This window comes from Fusarium tjaetaba (assembly GCF_013396195.1).
Source record: "Fusarium tjaetaba strain NRRL 66243 chromosome Unknown NRRL66243_c0000190, whole genome shotgun sequence".
NCBI classification, from domain to species: Eukaryota; Fungi; Ascomycota; class Sordariomycetes; order Hypocreales; family Nectriaceae; genus Fusarium; species Fusarium tjaetaba.
This window is the reverse complement of record NW_023501386.1, coordinates 45,896-62,173: the sequence shown is the minus strand read 5'-3', so window position 1 is coordinate 62,173 and position 16,278 is coordinate 45,896. Positions and strand designations below refer to the sequence as shown.

Genomic DNA, 16,278 nt, shown 5'->3' with positions numbered 1-16,278 from the left:
ACTCCACCAAGACAAGTACGTATCGATGGACCAGTGGTGTGCCTTGGTACCCTCCTCCACGAATTCCTAGGCAATGTACCTCTAGCGCCATCCTGGTCGTGCAACTGATCATCGACCAAGGCTGTGCCTGGGCCACTGACCAAGAATATACATAACCCTTCCCCTCGAACCTCTTGACCTCTGATCTCCTCCACCATCATCTCGACTCTTTCACTTCGCAATCCTTTCAATTGCTTCTCTTCCATATTAAACTACCGATCTTACTCGACATCACTTGAATATAAAGGAGTATTGACTTCTCTGCCTCTTGGGTTGATCCCTTCACACACCAACCACTCTTCCTTCTCATCAGTCAACCACATACATCACCGCAGCCATGGACTGTGATTCTTGGGCTCACTCTTTCTGCCTCGCTTGCGACAAGCAGGTCCAATCATCAACTGATGCCTACTGCTCTGAGTCTTGCAGACTAGCCGACTTCGAGAAGACCTCAACAACAAGCTCTCAGGCCAGCTCGCCTGGTCTCGCTTCTCCTCCTTGCCAATGGTCATCGAAATCCTCCAGCTCGGGCTTCTACCTGTCCCCCGCCTACGATTTCTCCAACGCAAAGCCATACGGATCAAGGCACATGAGCCAACCTACCTTCAAGCCCTACGGCACTGAGCAATCAACTATCCGATCCCTCACTCCTTCGAGCTCCCACAGCAGCCTTTGCTCCATGCAAAGCACCTCAACAACAGGAGAGTCAAGTCAACTATCAGACAAGGCGAGGAAGGAACTCCGAGCGTACGCAGTGTCCTTCGACAATGTGAGGACCCAGCGAAGGCGATCATACTAAGCACGATGCCATAACGACACCACTCATCCACATGCAACCTCACATCTAAGCATCATCTAAAAACATATCATCACGCAACTCATTCAACATCTACAACATTAAACGCATCAACGAAACCTCAACTCACACTTCACGCCTTTTTCCCTTTTTTATCTCTGTCGAAGAATTTGTTTGTAACAAAGACGGGCATTACACCGGAGCACTGCATTAAAAAAAAGTTTGTTTTACATCGACCCACGACGATTTCTTTTCATCTCAACCAATATTTGGTGGGATAATCTTGGGCGGTTTATTTGTCCATCGGTATCTTGTACCAAATACAGGGCGGGTTGATATCATATCAAGTTTCAGAACATGGATTACAGGAGCACGGGAGGTTCATCATGATACCGGGATACGAACGGCTGGGGACATTTGGGTCTGGCGTACAGGACCGACCAGGCAAGAAGCCGGTCGATGGATTATTCTATTGGGAGGTATAACTGCGCTTTTTGACTACGGGGCACTGGGCATTGACAGGAACTGCGGAAGACTGCACTACACTGCACAGCATAGCACATCATTGGATACCATAGCATAGTATAGCCAAAAGAGATTTTTTTTTCTCCCTCCACACAAAGCAAGCCAAGTTTCCAAAGTGTGAGTGTGCATAACTTTACGTGTTTCGTTTACTCTCCCTCGAGTGTCACCCAACTTGGATGGCATAATCGGCGGGTATTCTTAGTCTCATACATAGGCACAGCACATCGACACTATGTGGGTAGAATTGCTTTTCTCGGGGGTTTTACGACCAAGCTCACAGTCACCGCCAGGGAGAGAGAGACTGGGATGGATCGACTTTTCATCTGCAATGACTAAGCAATTCCGGCTCCACGCGTCTCAATGTTAAGCAAGGAGGATGGAGGTTTCGGCGGCATTGAAATCTGTTACCATCGTCGAAGCTAAAATTCTACAACTACTAAAGTTAAGTTACTACGTACTGTAAGTTAGACGGATGCGCGCGCGCAGCGAAGAGCAAGGGTCATCCGCCGGTAGTTCCAGACAAAGTCTAATGATTGAGCAACAGCAAAGAAGATTTGCAACAACAGTCAGAAGATAATACTAACTAAGAGCCGCTTTCAGCTCCGTTCCCCAGACTCGAAGTGAAAGCTTGGCCGGGACTACGTACTACTAATTGCTGTGTGAGCCTTAACAGCTCCGATGGCCGGCCATAACCCCCTTGTTTATGGAGACAGCCTGACTAACAATCTTAAGGATTCAACGTCCTCGTGGATGTCAATTAGCATGATTTTTGTTTTTCGCCTCGCCGATGAACGGGGCCTCTTGAAACCGAGATTCGCAATTTGGGTGTCATGCGGCTCAAAAGTCAACAGGCAAAGTTCAGTCAGAGCTTGTTTTGGAACCCGAAACGTGCTCCCCTGTTATTAACATGATGGCACCACGAAAATGAAAAAAGAGTACGTATCGTCATATTGGCACCCGAGTTTGTCCATTGTTGTGATATCGTAAGCCAAGTCAATTCGTTAAAGTCACCTAGGTGCAGTATCCATACTAAAGTAAACTCTACGATACACCCGCTTGGTTGGTAGTAGCCGACCTCTCTCATCAAGTTGCCCCCTGGGGATTCCGTCCATGCAACCATCACGTCCCTTGATAGGGATAAGGGAGCGAACGATATGAGATAGAGGCTTGGGCTGATAAAGCACGCACGGAAAGGTTTTTCCTGCAACACTTACAGTATGGTACATACTTATCAGACTTTAGCCTAGAGCTAGAGGCTGACAAGATGACTTGAGCACTACTGGTCTATCTTTAGAAGAGATGAAGCCCTATCATTTTGTCACCTGCCACCTGGGAGGCTCGCCAGTGACATTGAACAAAGATTTTAGCTTCCCGAAAACCCGGTTACTAAAAAGGTACGATATGTACGATACGGGTCTAGATGGAGCAAAGGGGGTCGGTCAATTGGTCTCTGAACGTCATGATCATTGCGGGCCGTGAATCAACTTAGCTCAAGGCTTAGGCTCAGGTATGGAGACTCAGTAACTCCTGTCTCGCTCTGCCAGCGCATCCTCCATCTCAATCGGCGATTCTCAACTGAAATTGATGATCTGAGCTAGCAACAGACCCTCGCACGTGTGCAATAGAGGAAAATTTTATGGTGGATTGGCATTGATCATGGATGATTGCACTGCGCTTGGAGGGGGTTTTGTTTTACAATTAGGGGACCCAAGAGCTATGACCCTGAAACAAACAATCAGCCAATCCAATATTGGACAGAATTTTCACATCTCTTTGTTCTCTTCTGTTCTGTTCTGTTTTGATGTTGGTGAAATTGAAGGGCGTGTAAAAGATCCAACCAAGAGCCTTGCAAGGGTATCTTCTAGATTTGCATCTTCCAACCAAAATGGACAAGCGCGCATAACTTGTTTGAACTTGGAAATAGAATGGTACGTACCGAGATTTGCATTGGTCGGCTCAGATCAACATCATTTCTTCGGCAGGTTCCGGTCATGGTGAGATTCACTGTCAAATTTTCAGGGCAAAACATGCAGCAGTCTCCAGCTTTTCCAGTCTCGTGTCTGGGGGGGGGGATCTGACGCTAAAGGTGTAAAAAAAGAAGATACAGATACAGACACGAGATGCACGGTAGCCCACTTTGGTTCTTCTGTCTGCCCATTATCCTTTGATATCCGATGCTGGGCGGGTTTGATGGATGGGCTGTTTTGTTGTGAAATTGCTCCTTTTCTCGGCAAATGGCGAAACAATGCGTCCAATGGATCAATTCAACTGTATGTACGGAGTACGGTTCCTCTCGCTCGCTTGGTCCGGCAGTGAAACCCCAAGATTCCGGCATCTCATCCGGGCTTGCGTTGCTTTGTCTGTATCAGAATCAATAACAAGGTGTAGCATGATATGGAGCAATGTGGGCTGTTTCGGGAGTATGGAGTCTTTTTCATGCTTCATCATTCACTCTACAACACATCATTCTTACAATCTTAGTCATTCAGTCAATCAATGGATCAATCAGTCGTCAGTCAGTCAGTCAGTGCTGTTGGTTGGCATGTGCTAACTTTTTCACACTTGCATTCGAATCTATTTCCATCTCGATCGATCGCCCTCTAAGAACCAACGCTTAGAGTGATCCCTCCGTCCTTGGTACCTGACCCTGATGCCTTAGACTACGTGGCAGTCTCTGTACTCTCTACTCTGGACATATCGAAACCCTGTACCTGTCTGTGCCTGGCTATCATGCCTGACCCTAGGAAGGAAAACTTCTCTTTTGATCGGCGGGCTCGGGCCGGAGGTTGCGTCGCGCCGTGAATGGATGAGATGCGCTGTGTGTTATGCTGACTGTGTTGTGTTGCTTGTGTTGCCGGAAACTCACCTCTTTCTATGTGACGTCGGCCCGCGCCAATCCAGGTTCGACCCTTGCTTTGCTTCATTGTGCCTTGCTTGTTTGCTTGCTTGCTTGCTCGGTTCAAGGGACATCATAATTATCACATCAAATATGTACCTTGGTCCTTGATCTTGGTTGTTTCGGCCTGCTCCGGTAGGTGTGCCAATTCCATCTACCCATCTGGATGGAGCCTGTGTAAGTCGAATTGAAGTGAGGGATAGCAGCTTTGGCTCTTACAAAGAAAAATGCAAGGTTACAGAGTATCCATCGTGGCTTTGCATTACTTTGCTCTGCTTTAGAGCACGCACAATGGGCTTTGGTACTGCCAAAGCACGGCATTTGCACAACTGTCGATATTGACCAGTATCATCTCAATGTCTTGAGCAATTTGTTTTTGCTTTTTATTTCAAGCGTCCCAGCCAATTGCCCTCTCAGAAAGTCCCGGGTATCATCTCGGCATTCTTTGTCTCTGCGGCTCTCCAGCATGTTTATGATCAGTTGTCATGACAGGGTAGTATAGGCTGATGTTTTGGAAACAACACAATAGCCTCTGTATGCTTTTCTGCTCTCTTCACATTCCAGGACCAAGCCAGCGAGCCACTTCCAACCAAGGTCTCACCAAGAGAAAAGAAAAATTTTATCTTGTTCTTGTTCAACGGCTCCCGGTTCGTCGCTTGGTCCGGGTCCCTGTCGTGTCAGCGGTTGAGGTGTGACAAAGGCAGGGCGGCTGTGATACGTGAGCATCCATGTCAGTTGTTGTGCAACGCGATACACATGCCTCTGACCAAAAGAGGATATCGTACTGAAGCCACCAAAGAGAGGATGAATCAGCCTCTATCCGTGTAAGCAAGGGAGTTCTCAACAGCTCGTCAACACGACATCAGACTATACCAACACCCTTCCTTATCCCTCATCTTCATCCCTGACTTGTCTCCAAGGCAAACGCCCTTTGTTCTGTATTTGATGCCAGGATTAGGAAAACATTCAGGTACCTTTGGTGTGGTTACACCACGTGGAATCATGCCCACCATCAGCAACTGCGGCTCAAAGGCCGAATGGACGTCTCACTCACTCGTCCAATGCCAATGCCTGTGCCATTGACTACAACCACAGCCATCTCCGACATGCTGCAACTCTGTTGATGCCTTGTTTTTTCATGCTGCTATGATTTGGTCCGTCGGCTATTCCAACGTCAATTTGATAGGTTGTTACGTTGACACATACGTCCCTGTTTCAGATTGGGGGATCATCGTTTATGCCGAGCGAGCGGCATTTCACTTCACTTCACTTACACGCTTCCACGTACCTCACTCAGGCTCCAACGCCAACTTTCTGACGACATTCTCCCCCTCTCTCTCTGCGCCGTCAAATAACGGAAGATCCGGCTATTATGGGTCAATCCGTCTTACACTGTCTCCCTTCAGTTTCCATTTGTAACGGTGGTGTTTACAGAGACCAATTGCCTTGCTGAGACTACAGAGCAGGGTCTTGTTGTGCAATGCGAAGCCTGACAATGGTGTTGCATCAGGAAAGGCGCCATGTCAATGCCATACAGCCGAGGATGAATATCAAAGGCAAATTTGGATCCCTACGACTACATACGGTTATCTCGCCTATGGGGGAATACACGGACGGACAGGTTGCTCCCACGTCTGTCTGAGACCTGAAGGATGAAGGGGTGCCACCATTTACACCCGCGGCGCCCTTTGGGCAGCCATGTCTCTGAAATACACACAGAGACCATGTTCTACCGCGTTCGCGACTCCAAGCCATGAATTCCTCTGCACATGTTTTGCTACTGCGTAGGTGGAGGCGGTGTCCTGTTGCCCACCAAGTCGGAGCATAGGACGTCAGCCCAGAACGCCTGTCTCGTACGGTTCAGCTCGGATGTATTGACTATCCCATGCTTATGGCGTCTTTTCGTACTTCTTATTCCAGTTTCCAAACCTTCAGCTAGACAAGGCGTGGCCCCCACCGCCCATGCTGGGCTGTGTGCTTATGTCTTACACAGATTTCTATCACAGTGCTGTTGCTTTTTACGGCGCTTGATATCTTTAGAAGGGGCACCGAAACATGTTATAGCCTATCAATACCCGGTCCCCCGATGTGTTGATCTATGACAAGCCCTTGCAAGCTTAGTAGAAACGAGTGGTTGTTACAAAAGTGCTACAAGATTGAATGGCGAGACGCCGTGTGTTAGCAGATCATGTTGCACTTATGCGGTACTTGGGGTATACGTGATTCAGTATCTCAATGAGAGATTGATAATATATTGTGCTATATGAGCATGATTAAGGCCATAGCTCCCAGGCACTGACAAGCTATCGTTGCCTCCGGATATGTGTATGCTCGCCTCGGTTGCCAAAAGTTGATAGATCCGTTTCATGGTCCTCCCTCTAGGAACAAGCCAGGTGCATGAGGCTGGCTCAAACGATCCTGGGATGGCTGAGCTATGATCTGTTATCTTTGTGTTCATCACATCGAGATTCTGGAGCTTCGAGAAACTTTGTGGAACATGAGCTTAGGCCAGGGGTTGAAAAAGAAAGTAAGCAGGGCAACATGTCTAACAAGTCCTGGATCTTGGCCCTCTCTTGTTGGTAGCTGCGCTCTTCCTTTCTTTTTTTTCACGTTCAATAACGCCTTGTCTCTAAGCCATCATGACGTGCACCACCTCATGTACTGTATGTGTGTATATGTATGTATGTATGTAGGCAGGTCCCGCTCCTTGTCTCCAAGTTGTGCAACCCGAGTAGGCAGAGAGACAAGACAGCCATTAACCGGGGAGAAATCCGGTATCAGGAAGAGACCCAGGCGATTGGGTGTGTGTGTGTGTGTGTGTGTTTGTCTCCCACTGATTTCTCTTATGCCTACCTACAGCTGCTTGTGAGAAATGTCTATGCCGTACTCATGACGTGAAGTTATTAGTGTAATACCGGATCAGGTGCAACTGGAACTCGGATGCTCTGACTAGGCGTGGTATGATGGAGAGATGAGACAGAGTCACAATAAACATTAGTATCTAAACTCTTAGTCACGGCTATTCTCGTCAAGACTCGGACATTGTGGTCCTTTGTTAGTGTTTAGTGCTTGTCTACAGTGGATAACGTTAACTTTAGCTGTGAGACAAGAGCTTTCCCCATCTCGTTCCCCCGCGTTGGAGTGGAGGGAGGGAGGATACCGAGTGCGGAGTTCGGGCTTGGACGGATGAAGACGGCATGAAAAAAGACAGTCATCGAGTTTTATTTAATGGTGTCGTTAAGTGGGAATCGCTGCATGTTGTGTTGCAAGAGGCGAATCAAGGCATCAACTATCACCATCGTCAGTCAACGAACGAGTGTCCAAGTGTCAAGTGTCTGTCTAGTCTATCCACATCAACGGCCTCATTTTGGCTTTCTTCATTCATTCACATCCAGGGTGCTCGATTCCTTCATAGGATAACTCCCTCCCAGAATCGGGTATAGAGGCATGGCAAACAAAGGGTCACTGGTTGCGAACAGACGTTTTTTTCCCTTCCCAAGTAGCCAAGTTCCAAGCCTCCTCAGGTCCCGATCCTCCAAATGGTGACATTAGAGGGTCACATCCGCATTCATTATACCAGTTTAGACTTTTCCCTCTCTCATTTTGCAGGACCAAGTGCTCCAACTGGTTCAAATCTCCTCCCCCAACACACTAACACTAACTAGCAAACCCCCAGAAATTTTACGGGGGCCGGTTATCGCGGGGATGGCTTTCGCAAGCTCCAAACCTTCAAGGGCACGGCCGTTCGTGAAGCGAGGCCATCACCATCTGGACCACTCACCATCAACGGAAGCGCCCCTGTAGCGGGAGGCAAAAAGGCCAACAAAGTCCAAACAGAACCATATCGAAAACCCAAGCCCAAAGCGTACGGTTCCTCCGTCGTGACCCTCCAGCTCAAGCTGCTATGGCCTCTAGGCCTCTCTCTCCCCTGCCCTAAGAGCACGCTAGGCTAAGACGTTATCAACGATCGTCAAAAGCTTGGCTCTTTGGAGAGGAGGAGTGGACGCTTGCAGGATCTGGGAGCATCTAGAGTTTCGCCTATTCTATATCCCGAGAGATCTTGTGGTATCCCATGTCTGACTATCTCTGTTTTTTTTTTTTTTTCTTTCTCCTCAAGGCTTTTGTCAAGGAGGTCCGAGATTACTCCTAGTGTGGTTGATAGACATGGATATACTGTAACTGAGACCATCCCTCACAGCTGATGGTCAACTAGGTAGTTAATGGATCGTTCGCGGTGGTGGTGTTAAACCCGTGCCAGTTGTGGTTCATTTCTATTCGCCCGATGTTTTGAACCCTGGTACGAAAATTCTTTCCTACAGCTCGCCTTTCGATCTAAGGTGCAGCGGACAATTTGATCGGGAATAGTTTTGGGGCTTGACAGTTTACGCGAAAGCGAGGTTAATAACAAACTCTACTACTTTACTGCTACCCCTGACTGCAAATCTTTTCTTTCCTCAAAGGGATGCTCGTGAATGTTTGTTTGTTTGTTTGTTATTCACAGTGGATTCTGTCCCATGAGTCTGGTACGTACAGTATTGATTGTGAGCCAAGCCAATGGAACCTTTGGGTAGGTAGACAGCTGAGAATGAATGGCTGGCTGAAGTTGTCTTGGTTGGCTGAAGTCGGCTGCATACATCCACGATTGTGCCAGACATATGCCGCAATTATCCCGTCATCAAATGCAAATCGTATGTATGTCTAGGATTCACATCCAGTGAGATTCGTTTCTTTCTCTCTTGCAGGATCTCTATGACACCCTGACAGGGAATAATGCCCCTAGAGATAGCAATTCACTGTATTATGTATGTACATACTGCGCCTAAGACTGACTGCCCTGTCAGATTCTGTTCGGGTATCGGTACTGCATTGGATTGTAAGGGTTCAGGCACACACACACAGACAACAAGCACACCAGGGCCAGGCACAAGTGATGCAGTCTTCGATTTGTTTTTCAAGCCAACCTGCAGTAGCTTCACCACCTACAGGGCGCCATCAGATGCACTGAGCTGGCTGACGTGGACATGGCATGACCAGAAGGGAATGAAGAGCATATTCCTTTGTTTGTTCCTGTTGCGTGATGGGTCAACTAATTTGCCTATCTGGTTGATAACAACTGAACTGAACTGGAGTCTCTGCAGCTGAGCGGCGTCTCCTCTCAACTTGAGCGACACCCGCCGTCCGTATCACTCACGCTGACACACTAAAGCACCGGCTGTTTCCAAGGGTCCAGCCGCTTCAAACAATCCTTGTTTGATGTCCATTAAACAGCATTAGTGAATCCCCTCAACGTTTCCCCGTCCCCATAAGTCGGACCGTCTCTGGTTTTTCACTCACTGAGCTGGGGTTTCAAGGGCCGTTGGATGGCATCTGCACCTTAAAAAAAATCATTCGGGGCCCGGGCATAGATCAGGTCTTCCGATTGGTGAACTAACCCTTGGACGGGATCTATCCGTAGCCGGACCGCCGGGTTGGGCGCCGGAGTACAAATTTGAACTGCGACTACAGCACGGCCAACACCAACACCAGCGCAATTGGATGGATACAGTTTTGCCTCACTTTTTGTCTTCCGGCTCCTCTCTTTGCTCTACCGTAGGGGACGTGCTCAACATGTCTCCATTGGGCTTGTTGCATTTTTCTCCCAAGGACGAGACCGGCCTGAGGGTCTGTGGTCTGAGTTGAGTTGTCTGTCAGTGGAAAGCATCGGCCTGAACCGGCTGGAGCAGGTCCTTGTTTGTGTCTGGAGAGGACCAATTCAACTACACGCCCAGTAGGCTACCTTGAATCATTGGACCAAAGCAAGGCAGCCTGTGCTTCCTCATAGATGTCCCCAAACTGTCTTGTCATATAGGGTAGGGAAACGTACTTGTCAATGAGTTGAGTGCAAAGAAAGAATCTTGTATCCAAGACGATGCTGCCGATGTTAGTTAGCTCCTGAACAAACGCTGTAACGGCAGAAATGTTTAAAAAAGATGCATCTCGGAAACTTCCATTAAGTCTGGCTTCTAGCTACTCTCTATACTACCTCATATATAAGTAATTGTGTTCAAATCTTAACTTCTGCTCTAGCTGTACCGTAGGTAATTGAACCAAAAAGAAAATAAACTTTCCTGATTCTAGGAGTTCTTGCAAGTTGAATCCTCAAAGAAGAGCAAGAGAGAACAGACATAAGTCCCGGCAAGATAAAAACGTAGAGGGAAGGGAGAAACAAGGAGCAGGACACCCACAGAAGAAACCAAGAGGCGCCATCAAAAGCTGCTTCTCTGATCCTAAGAAAGATCTGAGCCACTGAAAACAAACACCAAATCCATATCCAATTATTCAAGTATAAGGAACAAAAACAACATGAATCCCAAGCATATTACATATCCAACGAGGTCCAACTCGCATGGCGAGGAAGAGATCCCCATATTCCTCCAAAGCGTCACGCATATGGAGTGCTCCCCTTACTGGTACCGTTTCTTCGCCAAGAAACTTCCACCTCGTCCTTGGCCTCTCACAATCGACGGGCGTCCATTTACAATAGCATCCAATCCTACAGAAGACTTGCCCCTCACACCTAGCTCAGGTGTGTATCACGATAGGGCCCAGGGGATGACCTATCTATTCCAACATATCGAGCCTCAAGCATCAAACACAAATATCTATGTTGGGAACCCGAATCTATGTATTTGCGTAAACATCGATGCACGCCAAGATCATTTCAATGTCCAGGTGGAAGGTTGAGAAGTGGTAGAGACGGTTCGAAAACCCGATAGGGGAGATATCAGTCCTGTTTCATGGGCTCAGCGGGAACATGAAGGCCAACCACCAGCCAGTTTCGCTCCAAAGCATCTCTATTCCCAGCGCTATCAGAATTCATTGTTTAATCCAATCATGCCAAGACAGAAATGCTATTGCAATGCTTCCATCACTCGCTGGAGACCCAGATCAAGGTACTCATCTGGATGGGAAAATACAATTCTGAACCAGCCTGGCTTCTCGGAACCAAAGGCTTTACCCGAGGCCAGAAAGACTCTCCTTTCAATCAATTTGTCCATGACAAGATCCGTGATATCGTCAGTCTCAATCTTTGGGTGCCGTGCCTCGTAAACCTTGCCGAGATCTACCCATAAGAAGAAAGCAGCGTTCACACCGGGAGCGTAATCGATATTGTTCTTGACTGCCCAAGCAACGACTCGGGCGTATTGAGTTGATAGCTTTCTTTGGTTCTCGGCCAAGTATGAATCGACAAAGGCGTCGTCCTCCAAAACGTTGGCAGTGATGTGGTCGGAGATGGAAGATACAGAGCTGTACAGACCAACAGCAACGATAGCAGCGTGGAGGGATGGGTTGGCCTGAGATATAATGGCCCCGACTCGGATACCATTGGCACCAAAGTCCTTGGACATGCCCCATAGAACGTGCAGCCTCTCAGGGTCAATGATGCCCGTAGTGTCGATGGAAAGAGCAGATTCGAAAGGAATAGGGGGAGGGTGTTGATCAACAGTGTTCGGCCAGACTGAGAGGGCGTAGATCTCATCGCTGATAAAGTGAACCTTGTACTTCTGACACAGCTTCATGAAGGCAATGAGAGCTTGGCGAGAATAGCAACGTCCTAAGGGGTTATGTGGGTGACTGATAACTAGACCGGCAACCTTGATCCCCTTGGCTTGAGAATCAAGAATGACTTCCTCGTACTTGGTCACTGCCTCTTCACAAAGAGGATCGACGTCACCAAATGCAACTGGAAGAAGCTTGGCTCCAAAACGATATGTAAGATCCGGTATAAAGGTACCATAGTAGGGTTGGCCTAGCAATATCCCACCACCAGGGTTCGCAACCGCCCACGACAAATGCTCAATGGCAGCGCTACATCCATTGGTCATGGAAATATGTGCTGGTTCAATGTCGCGGAAAGGCTTCAGATGCTTGTTCAAAAACCTAGAAACGGCCTGTTTGGCTCTTTTCGTACCCGTGGTGCCATCTCCATAAGTGAAAGCCGGGTTGGTCAGGGCCAAGTTATCATGAATGTGTTTTCGTAAGACATCGTGCATGAGGGTATTCTCAGCCACCCCAAGACTCACAATACCCTCAGGATTGGTCTCTTGATCGTAGAGATTGGTGATGACTTCCCACAAAGCCATCCCCTTGCATGCCTCTTCGGCTTCGTGAGCGCGGTTTGAGAGTGCCATTGCGTTTTGTTGCCGTGTAAGTAGAGCGAACTGTTGTATTTCGAGAAAACATATGATAACTTTCCTCTATATATCGGGTGCCGAACTACTGTGGCTACCGGTCACCGACAGCCGCGTAGGACGACATTCATGAAAGCCCCGATCTTGACTATTATGTAAATTTCCCGTACTACATAAGGCGCACAGGGCGTGGAATTTGGCAATTGAGTTATTGATACTATCTCGAGGCGTCATGATCTCGCTTGAGTCAGATACGGTCTTAGTTCCCGCTGTGACATAGCCATATGACAGCACAAGGGCGCTAGAAACTTGGTGGAACAATGCATGTAACGACTCTTGTCAGGCGAATGATAGTTGGCTAGAGATTGATGGATCGATCTTTATTCCCGTTGTAGAATTGCTCTAAACTCGAAGTCGATAAGTTGACGTTATGCCCAGACTCAATGCCCACCAATACATACACCTAATTGCCAAGCATGTGCCACGAAGAACCAAGATCGATATCTCGAAGTATAAAAAAGCGCCTAGTAAAAGATGTCGATACTCAATCTACGCCAAGTTATCACGATGCAACAAGGAATCACGATGTAAGGCCCAATGGAACCAACGAGCCATAAATCAACAACTCCTTTTATTTGTGTAACCATATATCAACGCTAATATCCTTTCTTCTATATCTTCTCTATTTCAAAGTAACAAGCTCCTCAGCGCTGGTGGGATGAATAGCAACACAGCTATCAAAATCGGCCTTTGTGGCACCCATCTTGACTGCAACACTAAAGCCCTGCAGCATCTCACCACTACCCAGTCCCATAATGTGAAGGCCGATCACCTTCTCCTCAGGTCCAGCAACAATCAGCTTGTAGTTTGTAGGTCCCTTCTGCTCAGGCTCCATCATGGCATAGTACATGGCTGTGAAGCTTGTCTTGTAGACCTTGATGTTGTCCTTGCCATACTTCTCGATGGCTTGGGGCTCGGTGAGACCGATGCTACCGACTTCGGGGTGGGAGAAGACAACTGAGGGGACGTTGCTGTAGTCGAGTTTGAGGTTAGCAAACTCGGGACCGCCGAACAGACGGTGTGCGAGCCGGCGACCAGCTGCGATAGCAACTGGGGTCAGCTCGACTTCTCCGGTAACGTCACCAAGAGCGTAGATGTTGTCGACTGCAGTGTTTTGGTACTCGTCGACGAGAATATGACCCTTCTCACCAAGCTTAACTCCGGCCTCCTCCAGACCGATACCCTTAGTCTCAGGAGTGCGGCCAATAGCCCAGATCAGGTTGTCGACGTCGCTGACAACACTCTCGTTGCCCTCATCATCCTTATAAGTGATGGTAAGCTTTCCGTTGGAATCCTTCTCGACCTTGCTGGCCTGCGAGCGCTTGTGCAGCTTAACACCGAGTCTCTCATACTCCTTGGTGACGCTCTCCTGAATCATGGGATCGAAGTTTCGGAGGAAAGTGTCGTGGCGGATGAAGAGGTGAGTCTCCGTGCCAAGGGCGTTGAACATGCCAGCAAACTCGACGGCGATGTAACCAGCACCGACAATAGCAACCTTCTTGGGCTGGGTCGAGATATCGAAAAAGCCATCACTGTTGGTTCCGTATTCGGCGCCGGGGATCTCAGGAGGTATAGTAGGCTTGCCGCCGACAGCGACTAGGATCTTCTTGGCATTGACGAGGACCTTGGAGTTGTCGTCGAGTGTGACCTCAGCCTGGTTCTTGGAGACGAGGCGCGCCCATCCGTGTAGGTAGTCTACCTTATCGTTGTTAAGGTTTCGCTCGTAGATGCCGTTCAGGCGCTTGATGTAGGCGTCACGCTTGGTCTTGAAGGTGGACCAGTCGAAGGGAGCGGTTTGCTCAACCGAGAAGCCATAGGCCTTTGCGTCGTGGATGGCTTCGGCGAGGGCGGCAGCATTGTAAGTGACCTTCTTTGGTACACAGCTAGATTTCATTAGCATAAGTTTTTATTGTATGGTTCATCAATCAGGACGCACCCAACGTTCACGCAAGTTCCACCTAGTCGCTTGTTTTCGACAATAGTAGCCTTGACGCCAAACTTGCTGCTGGCCATGCGCGCAGAGGCAAGACCTCCACTGCCGCCGCCAATGACGAGGTAGTCGGTCTCCTTGGTGATGGGAGCCATATTGCGCGCAGATGTAGAGAGATGGCGGGTAATTGAAGCTATTCGCAGCGGGGTCGTTCTCGAGGACGAAGACAGGGTTGATGAGCGTAGGGAGTGGGCTAGAGCTTGCATGAGGTTGCCTCGAGGCTTGACCTTTTGTAATTGGCACGGAGAGAGTGGGAGAGAGACTGGGAGGGGAATGACGTCTTTTTAAGGGGACCAAGATAGGACAGGACACCAGATGCGAAGGGACGAGAATGAGAAGTGGTAGGTAAGGTAGTTAGTAGTTGTGGCGGGGTTACTTGAGATTGACGGAAGCGGATTGGATGGACGTGATTTGAGAAACGAGAATTGTGTTATCAAGACGGTCAATGGAGGGTTGAGTAAGCAAACCGACTTCAGTTCAAGAATTGGTTGGTTGATATCAATGACGAGCTGCAGAAAAGAGATGATTTCAAATCCACCCGCATTGAGGATGATTTTTTGATCCCCGAGCCTAGGTGACTACAAGCTCCGTTAGCGGGGATGGTGGTTCATAGTGGAGGCCATGGTAAGCTCCAGGGTCTCTTTTTGGAGTCCGATGATGGTGTCGGGTTCCAAATCAGATGAATTGGTATGGAATCATGTTTCAATTCGATTCGATTAGTTCTATTACTTGCTCAGTTTGACCTAAGTAGGCTAGGTATGCTTCCAGGAGATCTGACACAAGACTTGCATTGGGTTGAATCAATTCCAGTTCCAAGGCTGATTACAAAGATAGAGGCGATATCAGACGTATTTGACCCTTTCATGATATTATTTCCTGGTATCCGTCCTCTGAGACTTCAACTATTTCCTAAAATAGTATTAATGTTTAGTCATAACTGAGGCCACTATGATCTGGTCGCATCATAAACACCGATGATGGTGTATATTGAAACTCTTTTGTTTCGTGCTCAAGTGAAGTTAAATGGGGTATAAACCTGTAAAAACCTCAAAGACCTTTAACTATGTGAATGGATGTGGTTGAGGTTGTGATTAGGCTAAACTAGGCTTCTCCAAGTCAAATGAGACATCTTTTGAGGCCTCGGAATCCATGGATGCACATGTAACGGGAAGCCTCGCATATGCATGCATATCCGGCAGCATGGTAGCACGACACACCAAGTCTTGCTGTCATAGAGTCGGGAAATTAGAAATTGAATATGATCAACCTTTAAATCGTTTAGTTTCCATTTTCTTTAAGTTTTTGTATAGCTATAGCTTGAGCCGAAAGTCATCCCAGGTGGCACAGATCGTTCCCTTTCTTAATGGTAGAAACTGCATGTAAGGAAATTCATGTCCCTGGTCTGTTGTGCAAATTAATGGTTTGAGGTGAAATCTCTATATACCTTAGACAACAGTAATGGAAACAGTAAGTTAAAGAACATGAGCCAAATCAAACAATACAATATACTACTTCACATCAGAGTGTTTTCCTCAATATCATCCTTTCAAGCGTCATGACGTATAGAGGTGGAGCTTTGATATGGAGCTGAATATCGACAGCTTGAGGTGAGCTTCGGTGGCCCTCCCCTCGTGGCTTAAACCCTTACGTAGCCTGTGAGACTCTGGCGCGAGAGAGGACGAGTTTCAAACTTCCAGTGCGCCTCTAGCGGATAATTGCTTCTGTCAAGGTTCTTTATCCCCTGTCACGTCCCGCCGGCTTCTGGTTGGTCACTGTGCAGCCCATCACCATCTCTCATTTG

The 16,278-nt window shown here is 48.0% G+C and overlaps 3 protein-coding genes across 3 annotated transcripts; 1 reads left to right on the top strand and 2 right to left on the bottom strand.

Moving 5' to 3' along the window:
- Positions 1–376: 376 nt before the first annotated feature.
- Positions 377–838, top strand: FTJAE_8703 (uncharacterized protein; the record flags this gene model as incomplete). Its single annotated transcript, XM_037355548.1, has 1 exon — positions 377–838. One exon carries the CDS (start codon positions 377–379, stop codon positions 836–838), a length of 462 nt encoding a protein of 153 aa, XP_037204239.1.
- Positions 839–11,146: 10,308 nt separating this feature from the next.
- FTJAE_8702 (1-aminocyclopropane-2-carboxylate synthase 2) lies at positions 11,147–12,427 on the bottom strand (the record flags this gene model as incomplete). The annotated part of the gene is made up of 1 exon (XM_037355547.1): positions 11,147–12,427. One exon carries the CDS (start codon positions 12,425–12,427, stop codon positions 11,147–11,149), a length of 1,281 nt encoding a protein of 426 aa, XP_037204238.1.
- Positions 12,428–13,109: 682 nt separating this feature from the next.
- FTJAE_8701 (glutathione reductase) lies at positions 13,110–14,572 on the bottom strand (the record flags this gene model as incomplete). The annotated part of the gene is made up of 2 exons (XM_037355546.1): positions 13,110–14,370; positions 14,424–14,572. 2 exons carry the CDS (start codon positions 14,570–14,572, stop codon positions 13,110–13,112), a joined length of 1,410 nt encoding a protein of 469 aa, XP_037204237.1.
- Between the last annotated feature and the right edge of the window lie 1,706 nt (positions 14,573–16,278).